The sequence below is a fragment of the Platichthys flesus genome, chromosome 3 (assembly GCF_949316205.1).
Source record: "Platichthys flesus chromosome 3, fPlaFle2.1, whole genome shotgun sequence".
NCBI classification, from domain to species: domain Eukaryota; kingdom Metazoa; phylum Chordata; class Actinopteri; order Pleuronectiformes; family Pleuronectidae; genus Platichthys; species Platichthys flesus.
The window spans coordinates 14,344,672-14,371,913 of record NC_084947.1 but is presented as its reverse complement, the minus strand read 5'-3'; the positions used below and the strand labels follow the sequence as shown (position 1 = coordinate 14,371,913).

The following is a 27,242-nucleotide window of genomic DNA, read 5'->3' as shown; positions in this document are numbered from 1 at the left end:
TTGTTTCAAATGCCCGAGATCCAGTGACTGATGGTGATTCTGTTGTCAAAAGTGAAGGGACAGTAGATGCAGTGAAGACTGACTCCTCAGTGAACTCAGAAGTGTCGTCTCCAGAACTCTCTGTAGATGTTGTAATGAGGATTGTTGATGTTTCAAGACTTTCTTGTGTTCCAGGTGCTGTTGGGGCCACAGTGCTGAATAAAGATGATGATGTACCACTGACAACAGAGGTTGAAGAGAACATGTCTGGAGTTCGATCACCTGAACCCTCTTCATCTATTGCGGTGGCGACAGAAAATGTCTCTGTTGGACTTGATGACATTTCAGTCTGAACTGTGACAGCACTGTAATGTACCTCAATTGCCAAAGCAGTTGGTTTCTCTGTGCTGAACATCGATGAAGCTGTTGGAGCTGCAATGTGTTCACTAGATATATCAGTTGTCTGTTCTCCTGAACTTTCTTCTTCTGTTGTTGGGAAAGTGGAAATGTTCTGAGGTGTGACGGAATCCTCCTCTTCCTGACTTGTGCCGACAGTTACAGTTATTGAGCTTGTTGATGATCCATCAGAAACTGGAGAAACTGAGGATTCGGGTGTTAATGTTGACATTTTAGTCGTATCAGTCCCAATACTGTCTTGTGTTCCAGGTGCTGTTGGGGCCACAGTGCTGAATAAAGATGAAACTGCAGCTTTGACAACAGGGGTTGAAGCGAACATGTCTGGAGTTCGATCTCCTGAACCTTCTTCTTCAGTTGTTGGGAAAACAGAACTTTTCTCAGGTGTAACTGACTCCTGCTCTGCCTGACTTGTGGTAACTGTCTCTTGTGTTTCAGGCGACTGTGATGTTGGTTTGTCAGTACTGTAGAGTGATGACACTCTGGTAACAGTAGCTGTCGAAGTTTCACTTGTTTCAAATGCCTGTGATGCAGTGACTGATGGTGATTCTGTAGTCAACAGTGAAGGGACAGTAGATGCAGTGAAGACTGACTCCTCAGTGAAGTCAGTAGTGTCGTCTCCAGAAATCTCTGTAGATGTTGTAACGAGGATTGTTGATGTTTCTAGACTTTCTTGCGTTCCAGGTGCTGTTGGGGCCACAGAGCTGAATAAAGAAGATGATGTGCCATTGACAACAGAGGTCGAAGAGAACATGTCTGGAGTCCCATCTCCTGAACCCTCTTCATCTATTGTGGTGGCGACAGAAAATGTCTCTGTTGGACTTGATGACTTTTCAGTCTGAACTGTGACAGCACTGTGATGCACCTCAATTGCCAAAGCAGTTGGTTTCTCTGTGCTGAACATCGATGAAGCTGTTGGAGCTGCAGTGTGTTCACTGGATATATCAGTTGTTTGTTCTCCTGAATTCTCTTCTTCAGTTGTTGGGGAAGTAGAAATGTTCTCAGGTGTGAGTGAATCCTCCTCTCCCTGACTAGTGCCGACAGTTACAGTTATTGAGCTTGTAGATGATCCATCCGAAACTGGAGAAACTGAGGATTCTGGTGTTAATTTTGACAGTTGAGTCTTATCGGTTTCTAGGCTTTCTTGTGTTCCAGGTGCTGTTGGGGCCAAAGTGCTGAATAAAGAAGAAGGTGCACTGGTAACAACAGAGGTTGAAGTAATCTTGTCTGGAGTTCGATCACCTGAACTCTCCTCTTCACTTGTTGGGAAAACAAACATTTTCTCAGGTGTTACTGAATCCAGCCCTACTTGACTTGTGGTAACAGTATTCTGTGCTTCCAGCGTCTGAGATGTTGGTTTGTCAGTACTGTACAGTGATGAAGTTGCAGTACCGTTAGCTGATAAAGACATTGATGATTGTTCCATTTTTTCTTTTGTCACATCACTCCCTGTATTAAATGCAGATGAGCGAGTTGGAGTCACATTGATGTCAGATGGAACAGTTGTCCTTGTTTCTTCTGTTTTTGATATTTCAGCTGATGTTGCCTGACCTTTATAAGTCACCTCATCTCTGGATGTGAAATTTGAACTAATTTCAGATGTATTTGATATTCTTTCAGTGGTTGTGAGCAGAGGAGTTACAGTGCCAAGTGTGCTTGAACCATGAGTTGTTTCATATTGTGTTTGGACTGTTGCACCTCTCTCTGTGCTGAGCATGGTGGCCACCACTGTAGCTTTTGTCGATGTCGTATTAGATGTTTGGTTATCTGCACTCTCTCCTGCAGCGCTAGGAAACAGTGAATCGGTCTCTGTTATGCTACTCACTTGGGTCACAGTTGAGTATTGTGTTTGAGTTGTGTCTTCAGTTTTTTCAGAAATTGTGGTTGAAACAGACTCACTTGTTTTGATTGGGGAAGTTGGGGTGGCCACAGTTGCAGAAGTTTGCTGAACTGAAGCCCCTTTATCTGTGACACTAGTGGTAGTTTCCACTTCTCCTTCAGGTAAATCAGTCATTGCTGATGCACTTTCTGTTGTATACTGACTGAAAATTCCTGTGAATGAAGCCAAAGTTGTCCTTATAATTTCAATAGCACTGTATAATGGGGAAGCAGTGGTTGTAATGGAATCATGAGAGGGCGGAGCAGTTTCATTTTTTTTTTTCTCTTCGTGTAGAGTGGTTGGTGCAGAAGATTTTACTGATTCACCAGTGGCAGAAGTGGATGTTTTTTCTGTGCCTGCTGTTTGTACTGTTTGTGATGTTACTTCAGTCTCTTGCTCTGCATGACTTGTGGTAACAGTCTCCTGTGTTTCAGGTGACTGTGATGTTGGTCTGTCAGTACTGTAGAGTGATGACACTCTGGTAACAGTAGCTGATGAAGTTTCACTTGTTTCATATGCCCGTGATGCAGTGCCTGATGGTGACTCTGTTGTCAAAAGTGAAGGGACAGTTGATGCCGTGAAGACTGACTCCTCAGAGAACTCAGTAGTGTTGTCTCCAGAACTCTCTGTAGATGCTGTAATGAGGATTGTTGATGTTTCAGATTCCATGTTTGATTCAAAAATGGAAGGAAGGGACTGCACTGTCTTAATCTCACTGCTAATACCGTCATCCTCAATGCCTGGAACAGCAGATGATATAAATGATGTCAAACTTGGAGTGACTGTTGTTGAGCTTGTTAGTGCCTCATCAGAAACTTGAGAAACTGATGATTCTGCTTTAAGTGATGGCATTGTTGTCTTCTCTGTTTCAAGAGTTTCTTTGGTTGCAGGTGATAATGCTGTTGGGGTCACAGTGCTGAATAAAGATGAAGATGTACCAGTAACAACAGAGGTTGAAGTGAACATGTCTGGAGTTTGATCTCCTGAGCCCTCTTCATCCACTGCAGTTGATATCTTTGTCGGATTTGATGACTTTTCAGTCTGAACTGTGACAGCACTTTCTACTTCCTCAATTGCTGAAGCAGTTGGTTTCTCTGTGCTGAACATCGATGAAGCTTTTGGAGCTGCAGTGTGTTCACTGGATATATCAGTTGTCTGTTCACCTGAACATTCTTCTTCAGTTGTTGGGGAAGTAGAAATGTTCTCAGATGTGACTGAATCCTCCTCTGCCTGACTTGTGCTGACAGTCACAGTTATTGAGCTTGTTGATGATCCATCAGAAACTGGAGAAACTGAGGATTCTGGTGTTAGTGTTGACATTTCTGTCTTATCAGTTTTTAGACTTTCCTGTGTTCCTGGTGCTGTTGGGGCCACAGTGCTGAATAAAGATGAAGATATACCGGTGACCACAGAGGTTGAAGAGAACATGTCTTGAGTTCCATCAATGATCTGATCTGTGACAGCACTTTCTCGTTCCTCGATTGCCAAAGTAGTTGGCTTTTCTGTGCTGAACAGAGATGAAGCTGTAGGAGCGCCAGTATCTTTGGTGGACGGGTCAGTCGGTTCACCTGAACTCTCTCCCTGAGTTGTGTAGAAAGTAGAACTTTTCCCAGGTGTTACTGAATCTTCCTCTGAACTCCCTCCTGCAGTGCTAGGAAACAGTGAATCTGTCTCTGTTATGCTACTCACTTGGGTCACAGTTGAGGATTTTGTTTGAGTTGTGTCTTCAGTTATATCGGCAATCTTGGTCGAACCAGACTCACTTTTTTTGATTGGGGAAGTTGGGGGGGCTACAGTTGCAGAGGTTTGCTGAACTGAAGCCCCTTTATCTGTGACACTAGTGGCAGTTTCCACTTTTCCTTCGGGTAAATGAGTCATTGCTGATGCACTTTCTGTTGTATACTGACTGATTCCTGTGAATGAAGCCACAGTTGTCTTGATCATTTCAATAGCACTGTATAATGGGGTAGCAGTAGTTGTAATGGATTCATGAGAGGGTGGAGCAGTTTCATTTTGTATCTTCTCCTCGTGTACAGTGGTTGGTGCAGAGGATTTTACTGAGACAGTTTTTTCTGTGCCTGCTGTTTGTGAAATTACTTTACTCTCTCCAGTTTCTTGTCCTGTCGCATGTGTAGGGCTTAAGCTTGAAGACAATGTTGCAGTCCCCGCAGAGCTACTTGATGGAGGGCCGGTTGTAAATATGTTTACTAGTTGGACTCCTGAACTCACCTCCTCTGATGTAGACATTACATCAGACGCAGCTCTCTCACTAGGTGAAATGGAGGGTATTTGGCTGACAGTACTTTCCCCCTGACTTATGACTGCCCCGTCTGAGGTTTGTGCCAGGGTAGGTGCAACAGGTGATGATTCAGTGCTGCTTACGTCTCTAGGTGGTGTTATCTCCGTCTTGGCTGTTGGTTCATTAGGGGCTGAGCTACTGGATACTAAAGGAGCCCTTGTGCTGAAGGCAAATTCTTTTGGGGTTTCGGTCACTTTCCCTCCCTCCACATCTTGAGTGGAGCTCTCTGAATCACTATTTGTTGATGTTGGTGTGCTCCCATCAGCGTCATCTGAAGAGGGAGTGGACGCAGACTTCAGTGTAGACTGAATGTCATCTGCTGCAGCTGGACTGGCAGAAGTGTTGTGTGTTTCCTCTGGGATTTCAGCTTTGGATGTCGCTGTTTGAGGTTCCGTTGATGAAGTAATAGGGAGCTTGTCTTCAGCCTTCAGTGTCTGAGTCACTGTTGCGTCACTTTTCACATAATTGGGAGTCACCCCCGATTCATCTACCTCTTTTTGAACAGATGCGGTGATGACAGTGGTGCTTTCTTTATCACCCTTTGTTGTTTTGCTTTCTTCAGTTGCTTTGGTGATCTGTGGCTCGGCTGGTAGTACACTAGGAACTAGGTCAGCTGAGGTAACTGTGACATCATTCATCCCCTCTGTGGCAATTGGAGCAGCTGGACCAGATTCAGTTTTCTGTGTAGTTTTTGATGGACTTGTGCCCCCCATTGTTGAGGCTGAAAATAAGGTTGAGTGTATCTGAGGGACTATGTGAGGAGGTGTTGATTCAACTAATGGGATTACATCGGTGTCATATATATCAACATCTGGGATCTCTGTGGGTTCCTCCATAGAATCAGTGGAGCTACCTACAGGGAGATTGGTCCAACTATAATCAAACACAGTGCTCGTTTCATCACTTGCTCCCAGACTTGTCACATTTGCTGAAATCTGGGTACCCTTGGCCTCTGCTTCTCCTGGGCTCTGTGGCTCCAATGTGATCTCTTGTTTACCATTTACAAAACGAATAGCTGGAGTGAGAGTTACAGCAGCTTGAGAGAAAAGGTCTGGGTCTCCACTCTGCTGAATAGGCTCACCATCAGCCACGGAGGGGGTGGGCTGGTCAGGCACAACTGGGATGGCAGAAGACTGTGAATCTTGTGGTTGTAGAGCCTGGGCAACTAAAAAGAAAAAAAAAGACGGTGACGATTTGATTGCTGAAAGTTGGTTTAAGAAACACTCAACATCAGCATGTTTTCTTAAAATCCTGGGAGAGACATTGCATAGACAAACAATCACACACATCCCTCTTAAGAGCTGCTGTTTTCAATATGAGAGAAAGAGACAAACATATTTACAATCTTGGAAAATTTTCATTTAAACATATATTTTATAAGGCAACCCCACAATATTAACACATCAAATTAAGTTAGAAAAGATAGATCTCTAGACCAGCAAGTTAATGAATATAGCCAGGAAGATGTGATGTTGGTACAATGAGCCAGTGGAGTAGTGATACCAAAAGCAGACACACATATTTGAAAGCCTTGACCAAATAAGTGTCTGAACTTCTTCCACACAAATAGAAAAAAAAGATATTCTCTAGATCCATGTGAGAATAAACATTTCCTGCTGTGTGTGACACATTAGACACAGATAATATGATTCATAGTATATCAGTATGTTGAAAAGTATTTGTCAAACGCAACTGCTCAGCTTTTGTCGAGACATTTCAGAACATATTCCCATGTATGAGGGATAGTCATGAAAACTGTGTATGATATCCAAAACAACATCTTGACTATTTACAGCTCAAAATAATAAAGGAGAGTTTAATCAAAGCAATTGTGTTCAGCTCTTCATAAAAAATAAAACATTTAAACTGATATTATAATATATAACTGTATAATTCACATTAATATGGATACCATTAGGTTTTCATGTTATTGTTCCTGCTCCCTGGATTTGATTTCAGATGTCAGCAGCTCTCTGCAGCTAACTTTAATTCTAACCCAGAAGCAGTCTTTGATTCCCTGTACAGCACGCAGCAGGTTATCATCATCTACATACACTATGTTGCCTTGGATGGGTTTATGTATTCATATAAATTGACAAGGTTGACTGTTTAATAAAGAACCCACCTCCTCTAAAAGATAGTCGCCTTAAATCACTGACAAATATCAAACTATCAAAATAGATCAGCCGTTATATTAAAGTTAAATTCAGTGAACTAATATCTTAACCTTTGAAGCTAAGAAATTCCTTGAGTCCATGTCCTTCTCTCCCTCTCCCTGATGACCGATGACACCCACTGAATGTGACACGCCCATAGAAAGAAACATTACACACGATGACTGGCCCAAACTTTTTATAAGTTCTATTACAACGCATGAGACTGTTATCACAAGAATATGCATATCTGGTTTTGTTTTGCATGCTCATAATTAATGCAAAGAGAAGTGTGGAGAGTGTGACATAGCGTCAAGCCTTTGAAGAACGTGGAACTCTACATTTAGCGGGCGGCAATAAGAGAAAAGAGATGAGGTCAATCCTGTAACGAGCGGTTCGGTTCTGTTTAGCATGAACTGTTTACCAGTGTTTGCAAAATGTAGTGCAAGCAAAGAGGAGGAAAAGATTATCCACACACTGCCACTTGAAATCCTCTAGTATACAAACTTTGGTCTACTCTTCTTCTTCTCTCTCTCTCTCTCTCTCTCTCTCTCTCCATCCCCCTTGTTTCCTACAAATGGTGATTCAAAAAGATTATTGGTTGCAACCAAACACCTGGCCAGCTATGCTCTGCAGAAACACCCCCGTTGAAAACTCAAGTAAAGCCTGGCAATGGACCCATGTAGCTGACCTTCATAGAATACACAATCACACACAGCACACACACATATTTAGAGAGCGAGAGAGCGCTAACCCAAACTCTAACCCTAACCCACAAGTACAAATTAATAGGTAATCTGTGCAAGTGGCTTAATTGGACTCATAGTTTTGTTTAAGTGGCAACCTAATAGTCAGATGTTAGGTTATGAGTGTGCGTTAATATAACTTTAACCCTGACCCTGACCCTGATCCTGACCCTGACCCTGAACCTAACCTAACCTTGGTCATCAGGACAATGATAACCCTAAAGTAAGTGTTATTCTAAAACAAACCTTGATTATTTTTTCTAAACCTAACTATTTTTATACAAGCCAACCACCGATTTTGCCTGCCGTCAATGCACACCAATATGGGTCATATCTGATAATTTGGAGAACTGTTGCTATCATTTCTCTCATTTGACCCCGACAGAAAACAAATAAACACAATTCCCTGAGTCAAGCATCACTTTTGCAAGTGACAGTGAATGTCAAACATATGTTTTGTTGGAGTTAGAATGTTCTGTGCATTGCTTTGAGTCATTTGTGGTTGGCACGCCTCAGAGTATCGATCATCAAGTCAATTGGTAAAGAGTCAATTTAATTGTCTTGAATTAATCAGAGACAAATGGGCACCGCTCACATGGCTGTAGCACTGACAGGTTTTGGGCAAAAACAACCTGATATTACTGAGCACTTTGCTACCATGCAGCCAGACTCTGCCACAATATTTTCCACAAGGTTCTCCCACACAAGCCGGGAGGGCAGACAGAGACGTCAGGGGCCTCAGCTGAGCCACATCACATGCTGCTGCAGTAAAAGTAGCTACAATCACACGCTTCAGGCAGCCACCAGCTGTCCGCACAGTGAGGGGGGACTGTGCGAGCAATGACATCACCTCTTCGGGGGCATCTGTGCTTACTCAGGTAGACTGCCTACACACCTCTGTTGACTGTAAGGCCGGCTGTACAAGCTATGCAATGACTACTTTTGAGGGTGGATTCGATTCAGCTTTTTATTATGCATTACATACATTATCCCAAGGGACTTTGCAGAATAAGGTCAAGACCTTACATTACTAGAAAGAGAAACCCAACAGTTGCTACCATGAGCAAGCACTTTTCAACATTAGAGAAAAAACTCCTTGAAACATGGAGTACAGACTGCAGCTCTCCCAGGCACACTCTGTACCTACCACAAAGCCAGAGAAGATCTACAAAGGTCAAATGGCTAATTCATTCCCTTTGAATCCTCTCCAATTCACCAGATCCCTTCACTCCAACACAGGCTGCTCTTCAGGGACGAGGAGTGAGTCAACACGGCAATGTTTGCAGCTCAGATGGAGAGCAAATTAAAGGAGGGAAAAAGGATGCAGCTGTTGTTTGAATGCGAGATCATGTCCTGTAGATCTACAAGTCATTGCCAAAATATTCACTTAAATTTTCTCAGACAGAAATTCAGACACCATAACTTCACTAATATATCAAAATCACAGCATGGGCATAAGCATTTGTTGGAGGTGCAAACAACACTTTGAAAAATAGATATTTTTCAAAGTTTGGTATGCAAACCTTATTTGCATACCAACCTAATGCAATAATTATATCGATTACATATATACACAAAAAAACACACATCTGAGTTAAAATATGAACGTAAAAAAAAATTGCACTGCTAAACAGCATGTCGCCTACGCCAGGTTTGCTTCAGCTCAATTTACTTCACCAATCTGTAAAATCGAACCACCGATCAAAAGCAGACTTTCTCTCGACTTCAGCACCTTGGACAGCACAACCTCCCAGAATCCTCAGTAATAATATCATTATAAATCAGCCAAAAACACTGCACAACATAATTATTGAAACATCCCAAAATATGTTTTCATTATTTCGGCATAATAAAGATCATGTTATGGCATTTCCTATTGGGAGATGTATCTACATTTAAATTAAAACAATCAATTATATCAAGTCAAACTTGTCAAGTGTAGCTTTAAAGGTTTAAGGTATTGAGGTTGTTACCTGACACATTCTGCCTCGGCATGGCGGTGGTCACTTGGATGGATTGCTCCTCAGTGGCCGCTGTGCTTGGACTGCTGGTTGTGTCGGCAGCTGCTGAGGTCATGGAAGCAAATGTAAAGAACTCTGCGCCAATCTCTGATGAGGAGTTTTCCTCTGTCACGATGTCACCGCTGTGCTCCGACACCGGGGTGATGGACTCATCAAAAACAATCACTGACGAGTCTACACTTTCGGCCGAGGTTCCACTGTCTGTCAGGACGGCAGCGGATGCCACAGATACAGGAGTGGTCTTGTCTTTGTAAGGGACAGCCGTCGTCTCTGCATCCTGGCTTTGAGTTGTGGTTTGTGTTGTCTCTGGTGGTCCTGTGGTCGGGGGGCTCACCTCTTCACTGGGTTTGGTGTTACACATAATGGTGGTGTCAGTGGGTATCGCAGTGGGGATCGTTGTTCTATCAATGCTAGTAGGGCTGTCTGAAGGGCTGGATGATGTGCTCTGTTGTGGTAGCTGAGGAGGTGGAGGTGCCTCTACAGACAAACCAACATCAATATCATCCATGCTGGGATCGTAATCTGGGTACAGTGTTGTTGAATGAAGCTCGGAGGGTGGGGGTGTTGATTCTGAGGAGCTGAACACTTCCTTGCTGGTCAGTTCGGTTGATTCTGTGGGAGTTTCTGTGAGGTCAGAGGTCCACGCTGAGGTTATCGCAGCACCCAGAATAGTCTCCTCAGTCTCGCCTTCTGCAGACATGGGCTCCGTGCTGGGAGAGGCTTCGGTTATGGCGACATCGGGCTGGATTTGGCCGACCACAATCACTGAGTTATCATCAGGCTCCACAGTGGGTTCAGAGACGGATTCTGTGGTATCACTGCTTTCGATTGTGTGCTGAATTTCTGGCTCAGGTGTAGTGTCATCGTGTTCTTCTCTGATGGTGGGTGCGACTGTGGTGATTAACTCTTCTTCTTCTCTTGCGGGAGTGGAACGCGGTGGAGCCATACTGGTAGAGAACATAGATGGAGCATTTGAAGGATCTGGAGATTCATCCGCCTCTGATACAGTTACAGACTTTGTGGGTTGCGTAGGGGCGCTGCTCTCTAGTAAAGGGATGGAGGTAGTCGAGCTGATGGTGGTTGTCCCTACCACAATCATATCAACAAACGTCATCTGGTTGATCACCGCTCTCCTTCCTACAAAACACACATAAGCGAACACACATAAGTACTGGACTCCATGTTAAACATGTTGTATGTGATGAGTGAAAATCCAACTCAGTCTTAACAAGATCATTTCAAACAAAGCAGTAGTATGTGGAATAAGCTTTATCTACAGTGGTCGAGGCGTCTCTAGCGCATAAACGGAAAACAGGAATGCCTCCACGATGGAAGAGAGCGACAGCGGATGTTGACTATGAAACAAGCAGAGTTACTTACTGTGGTCATGTGAACCATTGTTTGTAAAAACCAGGACTAGCAAGTCACTGCCTAAATTGCGATGTTTGTCCTTTTAAGGTGTTAGAGTAAAGGTGCATTCTTCTTCTTGGGCTCGTCCACCTCTTGTTCAGGTTTTCACAAACGAGTCACTCGACTCGATTGGGTAACTCTGCTTGTTTGTTTGTCAACATCCGTTGTAGCTCACCTCTGTTTTGGTTTTGGTAGGTTTTCTTGTTACGTTTGCATTTATGTTTTCAGTTCATGTATGAGTCAAATAGTGGTCAGGGAGCAATGTGCCAAAGCTGCAGTAACTGTGTTTTATTTAGTTTGTTCTAGTTTCCTAGAAACCTTAAGGTGAAGGACTTCCTATCCTTACTCTTCATTTTGTTTATAACCAGAACCAATATGAATTCAGACAGTGTTTTCAAAGACAGAGTGGAACCATCCTTGTGTAACCTTACATAAAGTCAGAGATCCAATTTCTAATGTGCATTAGAGGGGTTGGCAAATAACCTCAATCATCTTGAAGTGCTGGTGAGGCAAATAATATAATGTTGACTTAATAGTCTTACTCTTGTACATGATTAATTGACTATTTAGTGATTATCTTACTGCAGATGAGGTCATTTTTAAAGTTCTTTTTCTAGGAATGCTTCAGAGGTTTATCTCAACATTTTCAGATTTGCCTGAAAAGATTCATGTGATTCTAACAGATGAATTAAACAGTATATAAACTTAAATATAGTAATGTTTTGGTTTTGTTTGAGTTGCCCTGACTATTTCTGTCCTCTGTCGTGCACTCTGCACTCTCTGTCCTCCCAACAGTTGTTTTACTTTGACTATTCTTGTTCTAGCATCACTCTCCGGTCCTCAAATGCTCGCTAATGAACCAGTCTACTTAACTCTTAAGGTTTTATTGAGTATTTACGTTTTGTCTTATTCGTCTCCTCCTCCCTGCCCCTCTGTCCTCCAATAAGCTCTCATTTACTCGCTCCCATAAAAAGTAGTGTAGCGGCTCTAGAGAGCTTTCCTCTGTGACGCAGACAGATTGTGTAAATCCAGCTGTTGACCATTATGCACTAACCCTCTTTCTTCATCAAACTGTTTCTGATGAGAGGTATGACACGTTTTTCCCTAACAGGAAAATAGGGCCTCTTCTCAGAGGGAGTACATTATCTCACTGATGCATTTGAAATGTTGCTCTTACTGAACTCTTTGTTTTCTTCCCGGCCAATGCAGACACCAATAAGACCAATTATCCCCCATTTCCCTTTGCACCGACCTCCTATCTCCCTGTCTTACTGTGTAGTCTAACTGACATAGGTTTACATCATATTTCTTTTTGGAGATTTTACTGGGAGTGGGAAAGCCGGAAATGATGGAGTGAGTCCTGCCAAACATGGGTACTTGAAAAGCACTTAGACCGGGGCGTAAATACAACATGAGTGAGAGGGCTGACACGGAATACACAGAGCAGGAGGTGAGGGTGGCCTGTTTGCCTGCCCTCTGAACTCCATGGGGACTTATCACTGCGAGAGTTAGCATTGCTCAGGGGCAGGGGGCGGCTTATCTATCCAACCCCTCATTTGTAAAGATGGAAAGGCCAGGTCAGGGGTCGCCAAGGATGACTGAATTTAGAAGTCCAGCAGTAGCTTTGTCCATTATCCAAATGTCTGCTCTGATAAGTACAAGTGAGAATGACGAAGGACAAACTTCTGACAGCGGAAATGAGAGGAGAAAGGTGAACAGGGAGTAAGATAGTGAGACTAAAAAGGCTGACAGGTGTGGTATTAGTTATTTTTGTTGTATCTCTAAAGGGCGGCTATCATCGGCCAATGGGTTTTGCCCTCAGGACACTGGCTAGCTAAGAACACTTCACATTTTGAGAGATTAGCCTGAATCTGATTACTGCCAGTGAGCCATAAAGTATCTTTATTTATAGAGATCCATTGCGATGCAATAGTTTCTCCCTAAGGTTACCAATCACTAAATCTCTATATTGTGTAAAATAGTTAAGTACTGTTTTAGTTTATTTTACAGCAGTGAGGTTGTATAAGTGAGGTCACAAACTCAGAAGGAAAAAAATGTATTATAATTCTCCTTATTATTCTTATTCGCCCCATTAGAATTGAACTGTTGTTTCTATTGCCTTCAAAGTAAACAAAAATTATAAGTATGATTTTGTCCTCTTGGCTAATTTTGTGGCCTCAGGCAGGAAAGTAAATGTGAGAAAGTGAGGTCAACTGGACGCTGCGAGACTAGTCTGACACATAATTAAGATACATCATTCCTCTTCTTTTATAGTGTTGTTGTTGTTGCCTTTGAAAGTATGAATATAGCAAGAAGCAGGGACATAAAGTGAACTGAACACTGGACATACAGGAGATATTAAAAAAAAAGATTCCCAAAAAATGTTGGTCTAGTTTATTTGCGGGAATGTGTACAGTTATGCAAAGACGCAGGGTGGGGGATCTGAAGTGAGTTCACAGGATGAGATCATAGCTTTTTAAATCCCAGGCCAGCTTGACAAGGAAAAGCTTGTGCTTTCAATTACTGTATGTTTTTCATAAACCAAAAACAAAATATGTATATATATATATATATATATATATACTCGCATAAAAATTGCCCAAACATGTGCAGGAAACCCCTTCAACGATTAACTGTTAATCTACTCAACAATAACAACAAGAGCCTAGGAGTGAGCTTACCTTTAAAACAGTAAGCCCCAAGCTTCGTAGATGGTTCTGGGAAGCCGGTCTGGTTTCTGTAGCGATACATGGTCCTGACGCCGAGCAGGCCCCCCCCACACTTCATTCTGGGTACTGCAACAGGATGTCGCACGCTGCCATCGGAGAGCCAGCCATAGTCACATTTGTCCAGGCCCTGTCGCCAAGCAGCATGGAGCTGGCCAGGGGTCGCCAAAGAAGATTTCCTCCTCCTGCACTCTGCACTGGCCTCCCCTAAAGTCATCTTGTGGGTCACAGGAGCATAAAACACCTCACCTGCAAAGAAGGCAAACGATATGACAAATGGTCAGTGATCACAAAAACAAAATCTCATTACAGTTGTTTCACATCTCATTTTAGTTTATTTGAAATGAAACCCAGACAAAAAGCCTACCAGTTTGAGTAATCTCAAATTGCAGATTTTTGACCTTTCAGAGGAGACATAGCCCAAAAACAGCTGACAAAAGTCGCAGCTGTGCAGGGCACGGACCCAAAACATCTCCCACCGATCATGTTCAGGACAACAGTAGTTCATTCATTACAATAGTGTGAGGTGGGATAACAATGCAGATAATGTGCCTGGCCTGTCAATGAACGTGTCTGTACTTCAGTACATTAGGGTTTCCCCTCAGGAGGGAGTGAGCTGGATTACACCTTCAATTTTTCCTTCCTTCATATTATCCAAGTCAGGGTCTCACCCTCAGAAAAGGTCACTGCGCTATGAAATTTGCACTTGCATATTTTATAACCTGTCTTTTCTACAGGAATAACATAAATGAAACACTATAGAAAAGCAACATCTCAGTTGAAGCCAGACATGACAAGCGAGGATGACTATGTGTTTTCAGTTAGTCTTGGGTGTAACATTTTGAATATCCCTTGTTGGTTACATCCCATTGATTTACAATGGCATTGAGATTAGAATGTTTTCCACCCAGAAATCGACTTGCTCTTTAAAAGCAGACAGGAGACATCTTATCGCCAACATACAGTCACTTTCAAAACTAAACTTCCCTATTTTAAGAAGGAATTTTACTTTTACATTGTTTGATGACACCAGTAAGTTATTGGTTGCCACAAGTTCTATTTTACAAAAAACATCTTGTATGTTTATCTCAAACTCTTCAAGGAAAGAGGAGACATTATATATATTATTATTATTATTAATAATTTATTATTATTATTATTATGAGAGTAATAGAATATTCTAAAAGCATTCCGATGTAACCACAGTGTCCCCCAAAAATAGTTTTATGCTACTTTCTTTCACCAATTACGCATGTAACTAGTTGAAGGAGTCACCATCTAAATCAAAGCAATGAACCCTTGAGTTGAGTATTGTGGGAAACACATCCCATCATATCCAACCGTTACAGAATGCACTGAGGTCTTGGATACAAGTTAGGTTTCTTGCAGAGATAAGTCAGATATATACTCGATGTGTATGTCCCTGGTGGTTTTACGACAGTGGGACAGGGGGACTCAATATTGTGCCTCTGCTCATAACTCTGATCAAACAAATATCACAATACTCACTAAATACTACACATACACAATTGGTTTGCAGCCTGTGGCCCGGGCTGCGCAGCACACATCCCAACTACAGAGGACTGACTCGAGTAGCTGTGTCAAGAGGGAATGGTAACACTCGTAAAACTCTGAGTGCAGTTGAGTCCATCAGCAGGAACAGCCTGGATAATGAACAGCTTGAAAAGGACTGCTGGCTGCGAGGGGAAACTTCCCATTAGCAGTGCCAAAGACACTTAAAACACCCATTATCACATATTTTGGTGAGTTTTATAAAAAACACTATGGTGGAGAATAAAATGTCAGTTTCTGCATCATAATCTGGTAGTTGGAAGCTTCTCTATAACCCCAGTTTTCTTTTTTGCAAAACCTGGAACAGTTTGGGAAAACAAAATATATAAAAGATCTCACATTGTCACCAGTGATATTTTCAAACAAAAACAATCAAGTGTATTTCCCCAGCGGTGGTCAAATAAGCTGTAAAAGTAATTTGATTTGGCACTGTGATGGTTTGGAGGTTTTGTCATTTTGGCCAAAGGGTGTGTCCGTGCCTCTAAACAACACCTCATCTCTTAGAGGGAAAAGGCTTAAATTGGTGGCTTAACTTACCATGAAGTTTATCTACGTAACAATATACATCATAGGTCTCCGTTGGTTTCCTGATGCCATATGTCCTAATGCCAGGTTTGGTCTTCAGGTTGCCAAAGCAGCCGTTCCTTGGCTTGATAATTGGGTATCTATCCAGGGAGAGAAAAGAAGAAGCTTTATAGCACGTGAGTTAAACCCCTCTTCTCCGTGTGCCAAAGTATTCTATGTCACATCAGAATATAAGCAAAAATACATTGTGTTATAGTAGTGTTTGTTTTTTTAATGACTTTTGAAAAAGAATTTGAATGCAGCTGACCTCACTGACTGATCGGCGATCCAGCCGGCATCACATTGGTCAAAGCCGTCCTCATAGGCTGCTCTCAGTTGGTCATATGTGGCAATGGTTGCTCCAACATTTTGGCAAGTCCTGACAGCGTTCTGGTAGTTTAGTGTATATCTGCTGATGCTCGCCCGGTAGTGAAAGACGACACCTGAAAACAAATAGTAAAAAAAAAAAAGAAGAGGGAAATGAAGCATAATCTGGATTTGTATACAAACATTGTCATCTGGAATTCATCGGCATAATGTCAGCTACATGAATTATGGCAAACGTCTCATAAAGCACATAACATCGGCGAAATGATTGCGTCTCTCAGCTTCTTTGGGAAGGAGGAGCTTTGCAATAAACCAATCTGGTAAAATACAGTGGAGATGATGCCATGGCCCTGAAATCCCCATACTTGTGGACAGTAAACAGACGCGGAGGACATGATTGATAGTGCTAATTAACATTGCAGATATTTGGGAAAGAGGTTGGGAAGATCGTTAACCAGTGGAAAGCAAAACTATCCCGGGATACCCCCACTCCGCCCATGTTTTCTACATCCCAAAAACATGAGTTATATTTCCCAGAGTGCTTATCAAGTGAGAAAATGTAGAAAGCACGTAATGACACGAGGTTTCCCCTAGAAAACGAGAGCGTGACATCTGACTAAGTGGATCTGCAATAGTGTTGCATTCTAATAGACATAACCTAAACCTTGTGTGAAGTTCATATTGGGGAATTCCGTCCTGTCTCACTGAAGGCAAAGTGAAAACTAAAAGCTGAGTAACAGCCACTGAGGGCCGCACCAGAGAGAAAAACCTCCACTGACCAGGTGGGACCCGAGATGACAAGAACGCATGAGGCTATGCAGCTTTTGCTTTGTCCGGACAAACATCTGGAATGTAATCCACATAGTTACACGGATGCACAGTGGGATTAAAGTGTTGCAGTACTTGGTATGGACAGGGTCCCGCAGGCTCATCAAGACTCTTTTCTTCAACAATGCATTGACTCTAAAATAAGAACAACTAAAAACTGTGGTTACTCTGTGTAACTACTGGGTAGGGGCTGCTATCAAAGTAGGCAGAAGGGCGTCCCTAGTTGTCTCATTCCGTTTACATTTCTATCACCACTTGTATTCCATTTCACTATTATTAAACCCTCGCAGCAACATTCAGGGCAAGTGTGGGGCAAAGTTATTTCCAGTGTTGTGTCTGTGGGAAGGGTGACATGGACTTCTTACCGTTGACGTCTAGGTTCACTGTATCCTGGGTGTCTTCAATGCCGTACATGACCTCACAGCGGTAAGTGCCCGTGTCACTGGCACGCAGCTTCACCATCGTCAGTGAGGCGTCACCGACGTCCTCCGGGTGACTGGGCACTGACACGCGGTTCCTGTAGATGGAACCGATCTTGATGAAGCCATTTTGTGCCACCAGCACTGTGGATTCCACTTCCCCGTCTATTTTGGTCCATTTGATCCGTAGGTAATCTCTGCTATAAATGGCCGTTCCGTTGGGGCTGATGACCGGCGCTGAGGTTGGGATGGTGGAGAAGAAGCAGGGAAGATTGACCTTCCCTGAGAGGGAGCCAGTGACCGGTCGGATTATCGTTAGCGAGTTGGAGGCTGGAAGGCAAGAGCACAGAATGGTTAAATGCAACTTTAAAATATTTGACTTCACTCACTGATGTTTTTCCGCTGAGATTCACGTGTCTTTATTACTTTAATAAATCACTTGTCTACTTTCACCCTAGCGGATATAATATATACTATTAACTGCTCGGGTCATGTGTAACAACTACACCCAACATGCATCATGCCCTGAAATGGCTCTTGGAAAGTCAAACTTCATCCCTAAAGTGAGGGGTGTGGGAACACACTGACTGCAGTGTGTGTAGCATGTTTGTTATAAGTTGGGGGGGAAAATGGAAGATAATTGGTTAAATAGGGGAGTTATGGTTGCATTACTTCATGTTATAGCACTGCTGCGTTCTGTGCATGTTAGTTTTTCTTCTCTGCTTCATCAAAACACAGGAGGACTAAGTGATGGTGACAGGTAGACGCACACTAAACAAAGTGAAGTGTGTCTTCAGAATAATGTGCCCTGGGCAGTGTGATGTATGTCCCCTCTTGTGACCCTCTCTTCTGTTCCCAGCTGAAAACCACTTCTCTCAGGGGTAAGGATATTTCATCTTATCTGACATCTTGGATATTCTGGTGCAATAACCCCTCTGCTGTTTCACTGCCCCCAGACCAAGCAAGGTTAACAATTACTCCTAATCTCTCCCCCCCCCCCCGAGCGCCGTCCACATTTAAAACAGCTCCTCGGTCTCATTCCATTTCTGTGAGAAGCATGTGATAAAGCAAAGGGGACGTCAGACAGGACGCCAGACACAAATGAATGGTAACAGGCTGAATCACACCACAGCCCTGTGAGAGGAGAGATTTTTTTCTTTTTTTTTTAAAGGAGGGGGGGGGGGGGGGGTCACAGGAACAATGTGGGCAATCGTCTGGAAACAGCGCTGGGATAGCCCCAGAGGCATGAGTGTGTGCTTTAACAGAGGGTCTTATTAGGGACGAGGGGTGAAACCAGCTGTTATTCCCAGACTGGGAGCAGAATCTAATTGAAAGGTGTCCACTCATACCCACAGACAGAGCCAGGGACTGGGGGGCCGCAGCAAAGCCAGGTGGGCCAGGGGGGCCGGAGAGGCAGAGCTCTGTGGTTATGTCACCTTCAACTTTGAATAACGACTCAGAGGTTTTCACAGGCGGAGGACTGGAGGCGCCTCAACTCAGGCTCCAACTCAAAGACCATAGTGAGGCGTTTGGCACATCAGTTTGCTGCTGATAAGATGTATGGAACGGATTTCAGCTGAACGTGCCCATGTCATACTATTTTATGTTTGGTGAGGCCAACATCTGGAGTGATGGGTGGGGAGAGGGGGGGAGGAGATAAAGAAAAAAACAGAGGGAGGTAGTTAAGTAGAAAGAGGGCGGCCTAAAGGACCGACTGGTAAAAGAGGGAATTTACTTAAATGGGACTTACCTGAGGCAGCCGCAGCTTCCCAGAGGAAACATAACCACAGGATATGTTTTATATTAAGTGTCATCTGTTGGAAGAATAAAAAGGCGTCATTTAGAAACAATTCATACTTGTTCTTTTCTTTTCTTTTCTGTTTTCATAAGGACACTGGCCAATTCATTGTTGAGTAATATTATAGATATGTGTCATGGCTTTCAGAAATTGCTCTGTATTAGGTATTCATCATCTAAATTTGCTAAGTATCAAGTGTGCAATATGAGCGCTGTCTAAACATTTTATGTACTGAGCAGGATTAAAACACACATACATATATAAACAAACTTTTATAAATATGAATCAATAATGAAAAGTCCTTATAACACACATCACATTCACATGACATATCACGCTTCCTGGAAGAATACTTTCATTTGCACCAGGTACATTTTGTAGGATTTTGTAGGATTTTGACGCAAATACGGTATTTCACAACTAATAGAGTTTTCAGTGAATTTGTGGGTGGCAGAGGTGAAAAGTAAAACTTCCTGTGGGGTCAAACTGCAGAGAGTTTGGAGACAGGAGGACAGAAGTACAGTGAGCCCCCTGTCCTCATATGCACCCCACTGTATAAACACAAGCAGCGGCTCTCGGTGGGAACGGAAGCTGCTATTCTCTTAAATACAGAGAGGGAGAGAGAGAGAGAGAGAGAGAGAGAGAGAGAGAGAGAGAGAGAGAGAGAGAGAGAGAGAGAGAGAGAGAGAGAGAGAGAGAGAAAGAGAGAGAGAGAGAGACTAATGTCAAAAGCTCATCATCTATAATATTTCAGGGTGGGCAAAGCCTGTTATTGGGACATGATGCCAGTTCTCTGACACTTTAGTCTAGCCTGTCCCGGTTCAGACCCACCCGAATGGAAACTAAATGAAATAAGAGTTTGGCAAGACAACAACAGCGAATCCAGGTCTTAAATAAACGTGTTAGGTCCAGGTTTACAATTCTTTCCGATTAACGCATGTTGGATTTTAAAATGTTTGCAGAGTGATGCAAGACTCTGGGCTAGGCTAACTAGGCTACAGGCTGATGCAGAAGGTTTTCTAGGAAATCGGAAAAAAAGAGTCATTCAGAGGAAGAAGTGCTCCGGCATCACGTAGATGAATAATGGTTTGCAGATTTTGGGGAGCCAGTGGCAATTAATATGATGCTCCCTGCCATAAAACACAGATATTTGTTACTGGGAGCAGAGATTAATAAAAAACTTTGAGTTTTTATTTTGTGATGTTTCTACAGCAATGCTCTTTTTTTCTGTATCCTCCTAGTAACACCTGTTGCTTGTGGTTGCTCAGCGGAAATCATGACATGATAAAAAAGCATTAATTATTATATATTTGAACTGGATAGACGTGAATACATGAGGCGTAAAATCCAGTCTGCAGCGCTGAGTTTAGAAATGTGCCTGCGCGCAGTAGCGGGGCGCACCAGTGTAGGTTATCTGAGGACAACACGGCATCACTGGGTTCGTTCCCGTTTAGACTGAATCCACGGTGTTAAGTTAACTTTGATGACTGATTTCGTTTTTAAAACATTGTCTCGATAACATGATAAAACATGATAAACGCAGAAACAGCTGAATTCAGATTAAATCGTATGGTTTAGTGCAAATTCCTCTCATCATATCTTAGTTCGCAGAAAGTTATAAGGAAATATACTTACGTTTAAGGAGGTTTTATTCCATAAAATGAACATTTGTCTGTTTATGCCTTTAAATCCAGTTAGTCCCAGTGCGCAACATGCGTGCGTAAAAAGTGCCCAAATATGTCCACTACACAGCGGCGCAGCAGCACTTATCTCCCGTTGCGCCTCTCTCTTCCCTGTGATGCTCCAGAGCTGCGGGGTCCCAATCCCGGATGATCCTGGTTCTGAGCAGAGCGACAGAACCCGTCAAGTGCTGGCAAGCAACAAGTAAGCAATTTTGCTTAACGCACACTGTTATTTTGTCAGTGTCAGAGAGGAGGGGCAGAGTGCCCACTGAAAAGTGAGTGAGACACCTTGGGGAGGAGGGACACAATACTTAATTTGGCCCTGTGCCTGAGAGGTGCATCCTCATCCAATCAGACTCTCCCAGCATCAGGCGGGTTTTCTTTCCCCCAGGTAACGCTGTTATTTCAGATTGACTTGATTTCCACAGAGGAGGACCACTTCTGAGGTTTTCTCAATAACTGTGTCCAAATGTGAAATAACTGACACCAAATATAAAAGTATATGACAGGTATGTTTATATCGCTGGATTCACTGTCTAAGTGATGGATATAACGTGACACCTTTCTGATGAGGTCTCACATCGATGCCATGAGCAGAGCGCAAGAAGCGCACCATTCACATCACCAGTCACATCACCAGTCACATCACCAGTCAGTCCCATTGCGCGATGGAAACAGGGTGGTGCAGACATGACTCGGGTTGACATTGAGTCACAATCTACACTTTATTTCAACAACACATTTCTGTGAGTATAGTGAGGGAGCTCTTCCCATCCATCCCACTTCAGACACTCACACCAACCGAGTTTGTTGGAGCCAGTTGCTCAGTATGGTTTTAGATATATTTTAATTGCAGCCTATTGTCTTGTTGTCTTGATGTGTATATATATATATATATATATGAATTCAGTGAACTGGGTGTGTGAGGGAGAAACAGAAATAGATAATCTCAAGTTGAAATGGGTTATCTCTGATTACCATGACTGTCTGAGTGAAGTGACAGTGTGAACTGGATCCTCTGTGCCTGGCTATTCCACAGGGGGGAGAGGCTGGACCACAGTCTATCAGCTCTTGCCTAATGATCACCATCATTGGCTACTGCTAGATAAGTGGGAGGGATTAGCTGTGTGTGCGTGGGTGCTTGTGCGTGCGTGTGAGCGTGTGTGTGTGTGTGTGTGTGTGTGTGTGTGTGTGCGTGTGTGTGTGTGTGTGTGTGTGTGTGTGTGTGGTGGTAGTCTGGCAGTGATTACAAGTCCCTGCAGTATATGGGGTAAAACGTGTCTTTTCCAGTTGGTCTTGACAGGAGATCAAATATTATCTTGCTCCTGGATGAATCGCTTTGTTATCAGCTTCCTCTAAAAGATCACATTTTTTACAGGCTCAGTGTTCTGCATAACAAATCTCTGAGCCAATTAAACTCTATTAACCTGATGTGGACACGCCTCAAATTTAGATCAGAACACCGTTCATTTAGTGATCTCTAAAAGCAATGTCTTAAACATGATCGAGTTAGTTAGATCTGATAGAGTTTGCTGAAATTTTGCTTTCAAATTGAAAAATCTAGGTTGATTTTAGCAGCGGGGTCAAGGGAAGCTGTGGTGTCATGTCAACTGTGTTTGGTAATTAGAGCCTCTAAAAGATAAGGCCTCTGCACATGAATCACAGCTGACGGGTATAGGTCTGGATGCTGACTCTGTTGGGGCGGACTGATTGTTGAAAAGCATTGCGTTGACTTCTAAAGCCAACCGAGAGCCGGCGGAGAGGTGATAAGCCCCTGACAGAGACCACCGCCTGAGGGCCCTTGTAAAAAAAAAAGGCCCATACCTGTGTGCATTGTAATCATCTCAGGGCTCAGCAACAGTTACCCACAATTCACCTCTCCTCTGCAAGGCCTGGACTGGACAGCCGGACACTTAGAAAAAGAGGAGAAGGAAAAAAGAAAGGCTGGAGTTAACTGTTTGTCAACTTTTACTATTTTCAATTAAAATATACTAAATCAGAAAATGACAAGTACATTTTAAACCCCAGCGGTTTGAGGCATGTTTGAACTCTGAACTTACACAGAGGAGAAAGGTGCATGCTCTGCCAGAGATGATCCAGCTCCAGGAAACAGGTTTTGTAACTTAACTGAACTGAAACAGAGCTCACGCTGACCTGACTCTGGGTGGAATCTCTCTGACTCTGGCCCCCGAGCATTATAACATCTAGTCAGTGTTACAGGAATCGTGTTTTACTGCTCCACCATCTTCACTGAGTCATCGTTAACTTAAAAGTTGCAAGTCACTTATTGCCGCGTAAAAGGTCTCTGTACTGTACGTGTAACCAGAGAGGTCCTGTTGCCTTGCAGTATCCATAAATCAATGGGTCAGCGAGCCAATCAAAGAGCGTTTGATCCTGGCGATCCGCTGTGCAGGGCCCCAAGATGACCAGCATATCACATGACCTATAAAGATGGTCTACCTCCGGCCCCATGCCACCTCAGACAGCATGAAGAGGGGCATTAAATGTCTTCGACCCCGAGGGATCCGTCCTAATGAAACTCACAACGTTGAAGACCAAAGCTGCTCTGATTGGAACTTGTTGTATCGCTTACACCCGGCAGCTTCTCCCAAAATCTGGATTTCTGTGAGGTTCTAAAAGGAAAATATTCGCTATCTCAGTGTAGAAAAATCTGGAATGAGTGGGAAGTCACGATATCTCTGACATGTGTGCTCCTGAATAAATAAACAGACACACAAAAACATCCGACAAGTGCCGATTACAACATGACTCAACTGAGCATTGCTAGGAAATAATAATTATTAAATAACGACGTGTGAGAAGTCGTACAATTTAAGTGTCAGACAAAAACCAATAGCTCGCTCTGATTTCCAGCGGTACTGGGAACCAGGTGTGGGGTGTGTGTGTTTCTGTGAGTGAACCCGTCCATGTTCAAAGAAGAAAATGTGGGAATAACTTTTTGGCCCCTGGACAAACATGAACCTTGATCCTTTGGAGCCAAGTGTGGAGGCCCAGACCACCCTAAGCTGATCCCTTCAGCTTTAGTCGGAGGCCAACAGAGGTGAGTGACAGTGCAGGGGTTCTGATCGAGCTTTTTAATCAAGTTGCTCCAGAGCAAAATCAGGTCAATCTGTCGGTTTCCTAACCATGTTCAGTGGTATTGTCTGAGGAGAACTATAATAATGAAAACAATACAGAGGAAGCTTTACTAATAAAGTAAAGCCTGACTGGTATTGTATTTTTGATATTTGATTATTTGTATGTGTTGATATTAAAACACATACAACAAAAACAATACATCAGGTGATACATATCTGAATTTTAGTCCTCAGTAGGGGTATTATTGTGAAAAAAACATTGAATAAAACAAAGGCTACAAACAAATATTGGATATTTAACTTGAATTAGGAAGTAATATCGGTTGAAATACACAATATATAAATTAAATATATATATAATATCTTTTTATGTTCATATTTTGGTCAAATTTGAATGCAGACAGGTTAAATGTTGGTTGGCTGCAGCTCAGGAGGTTAGAGAGGTCGTCCTCTAAGCAGAAGGTTGTGGTTTGATCCCTGCCTTCCCAAGTCTGAATGCCGAAGTGCCCTTGGGTAAGATACTGAACTCCAAATTGCACCTTCTAATAGAGAAAGTGCTGAACGTAGATGCACTATATGAATGGGTGAATGTGAAAACTGTACTGTAAAGCTCTTTGAGTGTTGACCAAGGACTAGAAATGCGCTATATAAATACAAACCCTTTATTTAGTGTGTGAAATGGTGTTTACATTGCTATGTTGGACACTTCTGCTCAAATGTGTGACACACCTGTTTGATATAGATGATACACTTTAGACCGCTAATGTCACAGGAAACTCTGAGCTGTGATTTAATAGAAACATAACCAGACAACAACAGCAGAATGCTCTTCTCTCCGGCAAACGGCACCCGCACGTTTCAACGACTTCCGAACAACATAAAAACAGTTAAAAGGTTAAAGAACGGGTTGAAGAAGCTGCACACTGCCACTGTGAGGAGGAATCTCAAAGTGCCACAACAGTCTGGAGCCCTAGATACCAGGTGTCAACTGACAGGCAGGTGTCAGTTATGGCAGCGACAGCTGGTGGATTTTCAGCAAGGTCACATCTGTCTGTTGATCAGTCACGTGGATTTTGGTTAACTATTATTACAATTTATTAGAGTGATGTGTTTCCCTTCACTGACAGTCGATGTGGATCAGCTTCCAGGAAGGCAAGTGACTCCATCTTGCCCAATTCTATAAGCACATGTAAGCACAGGTCAGATCTAACAGAGCTTTTTTAAACTATATACATCATTACCTGAGAAGAGATACACAAACCAAAATCACAGGAGTTGTGTTGAGGCTGAATCCCTTCATAAATCCAAAAGGCCTGTTTGGAATACATTATTGTAACTGTGAAACTGGGGGGAAAACAAATCCCATTGATTACAAGAATTTATCAGATTGTGACTAAACCGCCCAACCCAAACTTTCCCCCTTCACAGCTTTGGTTAGAAAGTCCAGCTCCAGTGGTTGCACTTCGAGAGGACTGAGACTCTATGAATCAGTGCATCTGCCACCTTCGAGCAAACTACTTCAAACTGAAGGGATGGCAAAGGAACAGAGGCGGAGGAAGTGAGCGAGAGCTGGAGAAAGAAGGGGAAAAGAGAAAATGGTTTGATAACCAGAAACAGACCATCCCCACGTCATCAATGTTTGCCTGTTGCAGTAAACATAATGCAGCATTGTGGGAAACAGTTCATCCTCAGACCTTAAACCTTCTGCTGTAATCAGCCTACACACAACCTCAGGGGAGATGGGATTACAATATTTCAAATGAAGTTGTCATATTTGAAAACTTAGCACCAAGCTATTAAAAAAATTATTGATATATGACATTAATACAGAATATGTGAAAATTCCTCAACTCCCTATGGAAAGAGTCTCCAGAGGAGTCATCGAGCATCTCACTGTTCATCAACCACAGGAGAAGTGGGTGTGTGAGACAGTCAGTTATTGAGCCAGGCAGCAATTAGGCCTACACGAGAGCAGGCGATGTGGACAGCTCATCGATCCTTTGGTCTGTGACCGAGAGGAAGTCGAGATAATAGCGCCATGCATTCCCAACTTAAAGGCAACTGCAAAGTCATTTGGGTTTCTTTGGTTACAATTATAAATAACAAGTATGTTTGGGTAAAACTGCAAACAAGCCTTGTTTTAGTCATTGATTAAAATCCGTTTATCAGAAATCTGATGGTCGCACCCAACGTGACTGCTCCCAAAAAGTGAATCCAAAGTGTCTTTGTGGCTTGATGCATTATAGGTCCTAAACCCTAACTCCACCATGTTAGCGGATGAGACATGGGCATAAACAAGAAAATTACAGGAAAATATCTCCAAAAGATGGTTTCTGACTTTTAAGCTAGTTCCTATTACATGGATGAATGTTTCTGATAAGCTTGGATTTAATTTGTTTTCTTGATGCCATAATATCAGGGTGAAAAAGTCTTGATTGACAGCCAGGCCTGACTCTTGATTGGAACAAGTGTGTATATCTGCAGGACTATATATATATATATATATATATTATTTCCATGAGTGAGAAAGTGTCAAAAAGTTTCAGACATTTTCATAAAAAAAGGAAAACAGTGATAAAGAGAAAGTCTCCCTTGAGCCCACTGTGCAGTAGGTCGCCTTTATCACTCTGTTAATATTCGACCCCCCTCCTGTTGAACCTGCAGGACGTTTGGTTTAATTCATCTAATGAGGCCAATCGCTTCACAACAGCATCCAAACGAGGACCCACTCATTATTTGTGATGATCAAAAGGTTGTTTTAACCGCTGGCCTGAAACAAAGCGGATTCTCTCTGCCACCGGCAAAACCTGTATGGTCCAGATCAAGAGACGCCTCCATGACTGGAAGACAAGTCAGCATTAGATGTGGAGAAGAGATTTGTGTTTGGCTCAGCCACTGAGTAAAGCAGAGAGGTTTGATACTTTCATGATATATGAGGAAAGCTTAACACTTTATTGTACAAATTATCAATGGATAGCCAACATCTGGAAATTGGGTATATTATGACTTGAATGGTCTTTCTTGTTATACTGGAAGATAAGGGCTGTAGTTGTATGAATGGGTAACACAAAGACCACTCTGTCTCACCGCAGCGCTGTGGCGGGGAAGGAGGAAGACTCCGGTCATGTCCCCGGACGATGGGAACCCTACAGGTGCACCCAGTAAGTGAATGACGATGATAAGCGAGTGACTGGATGTTTCATTTCAGGGTCGCACAGCCGTCGTCACTCGCTCACAAACAGTGTTAATCAAGGCTGCTGCCTAGGTAGAGGGCCGCGTGGAGAAAACCAATGAATTAATCTCAAAATAATTTTGGCCTTTTGTGAA

The 27,242-nt window shown here is 42.9% G+C and overlaps 1 protein-coding gene across 1 annotated transcript in view; it reads right to left on the bottom strand.

Moving 5' to 3' along the window:
- Window positions 1-18,856, bottom strand: part of LOC133933823 (versican core protein-like) — a 41,117-nt gene extending 22,261 nt beyond the window's left edge. The window contains exons 1-5 of the mRNA XM_062381060.1: window positions 18,808-18,856; window positions 17,284-17,667; window positions 16,032-16,206; window positions 15,737-15,864; window positions 13,583-13,876 (exon numbers count right to left, since the gene is read on the bottom strand). Of these exons, the coding sequence (XP_062237044.1) occupies window positions 13,583-13,876; window positions 15,737-15,864; window positions 16,032-16,206; window positions 17,284-17,667; window positions 18,808-18,856 (1,030 nt within the window). The remainder of the gene's footprint in view (window positions 1-13,582; window positions 13,877-15,736; window positions 15,865-16,031; window positions 16,207-17,283; window positions 17,668-18,807) is intronic.
- Window positions 18,857-27,242: the final 8,386 nt, after the last annotated feature.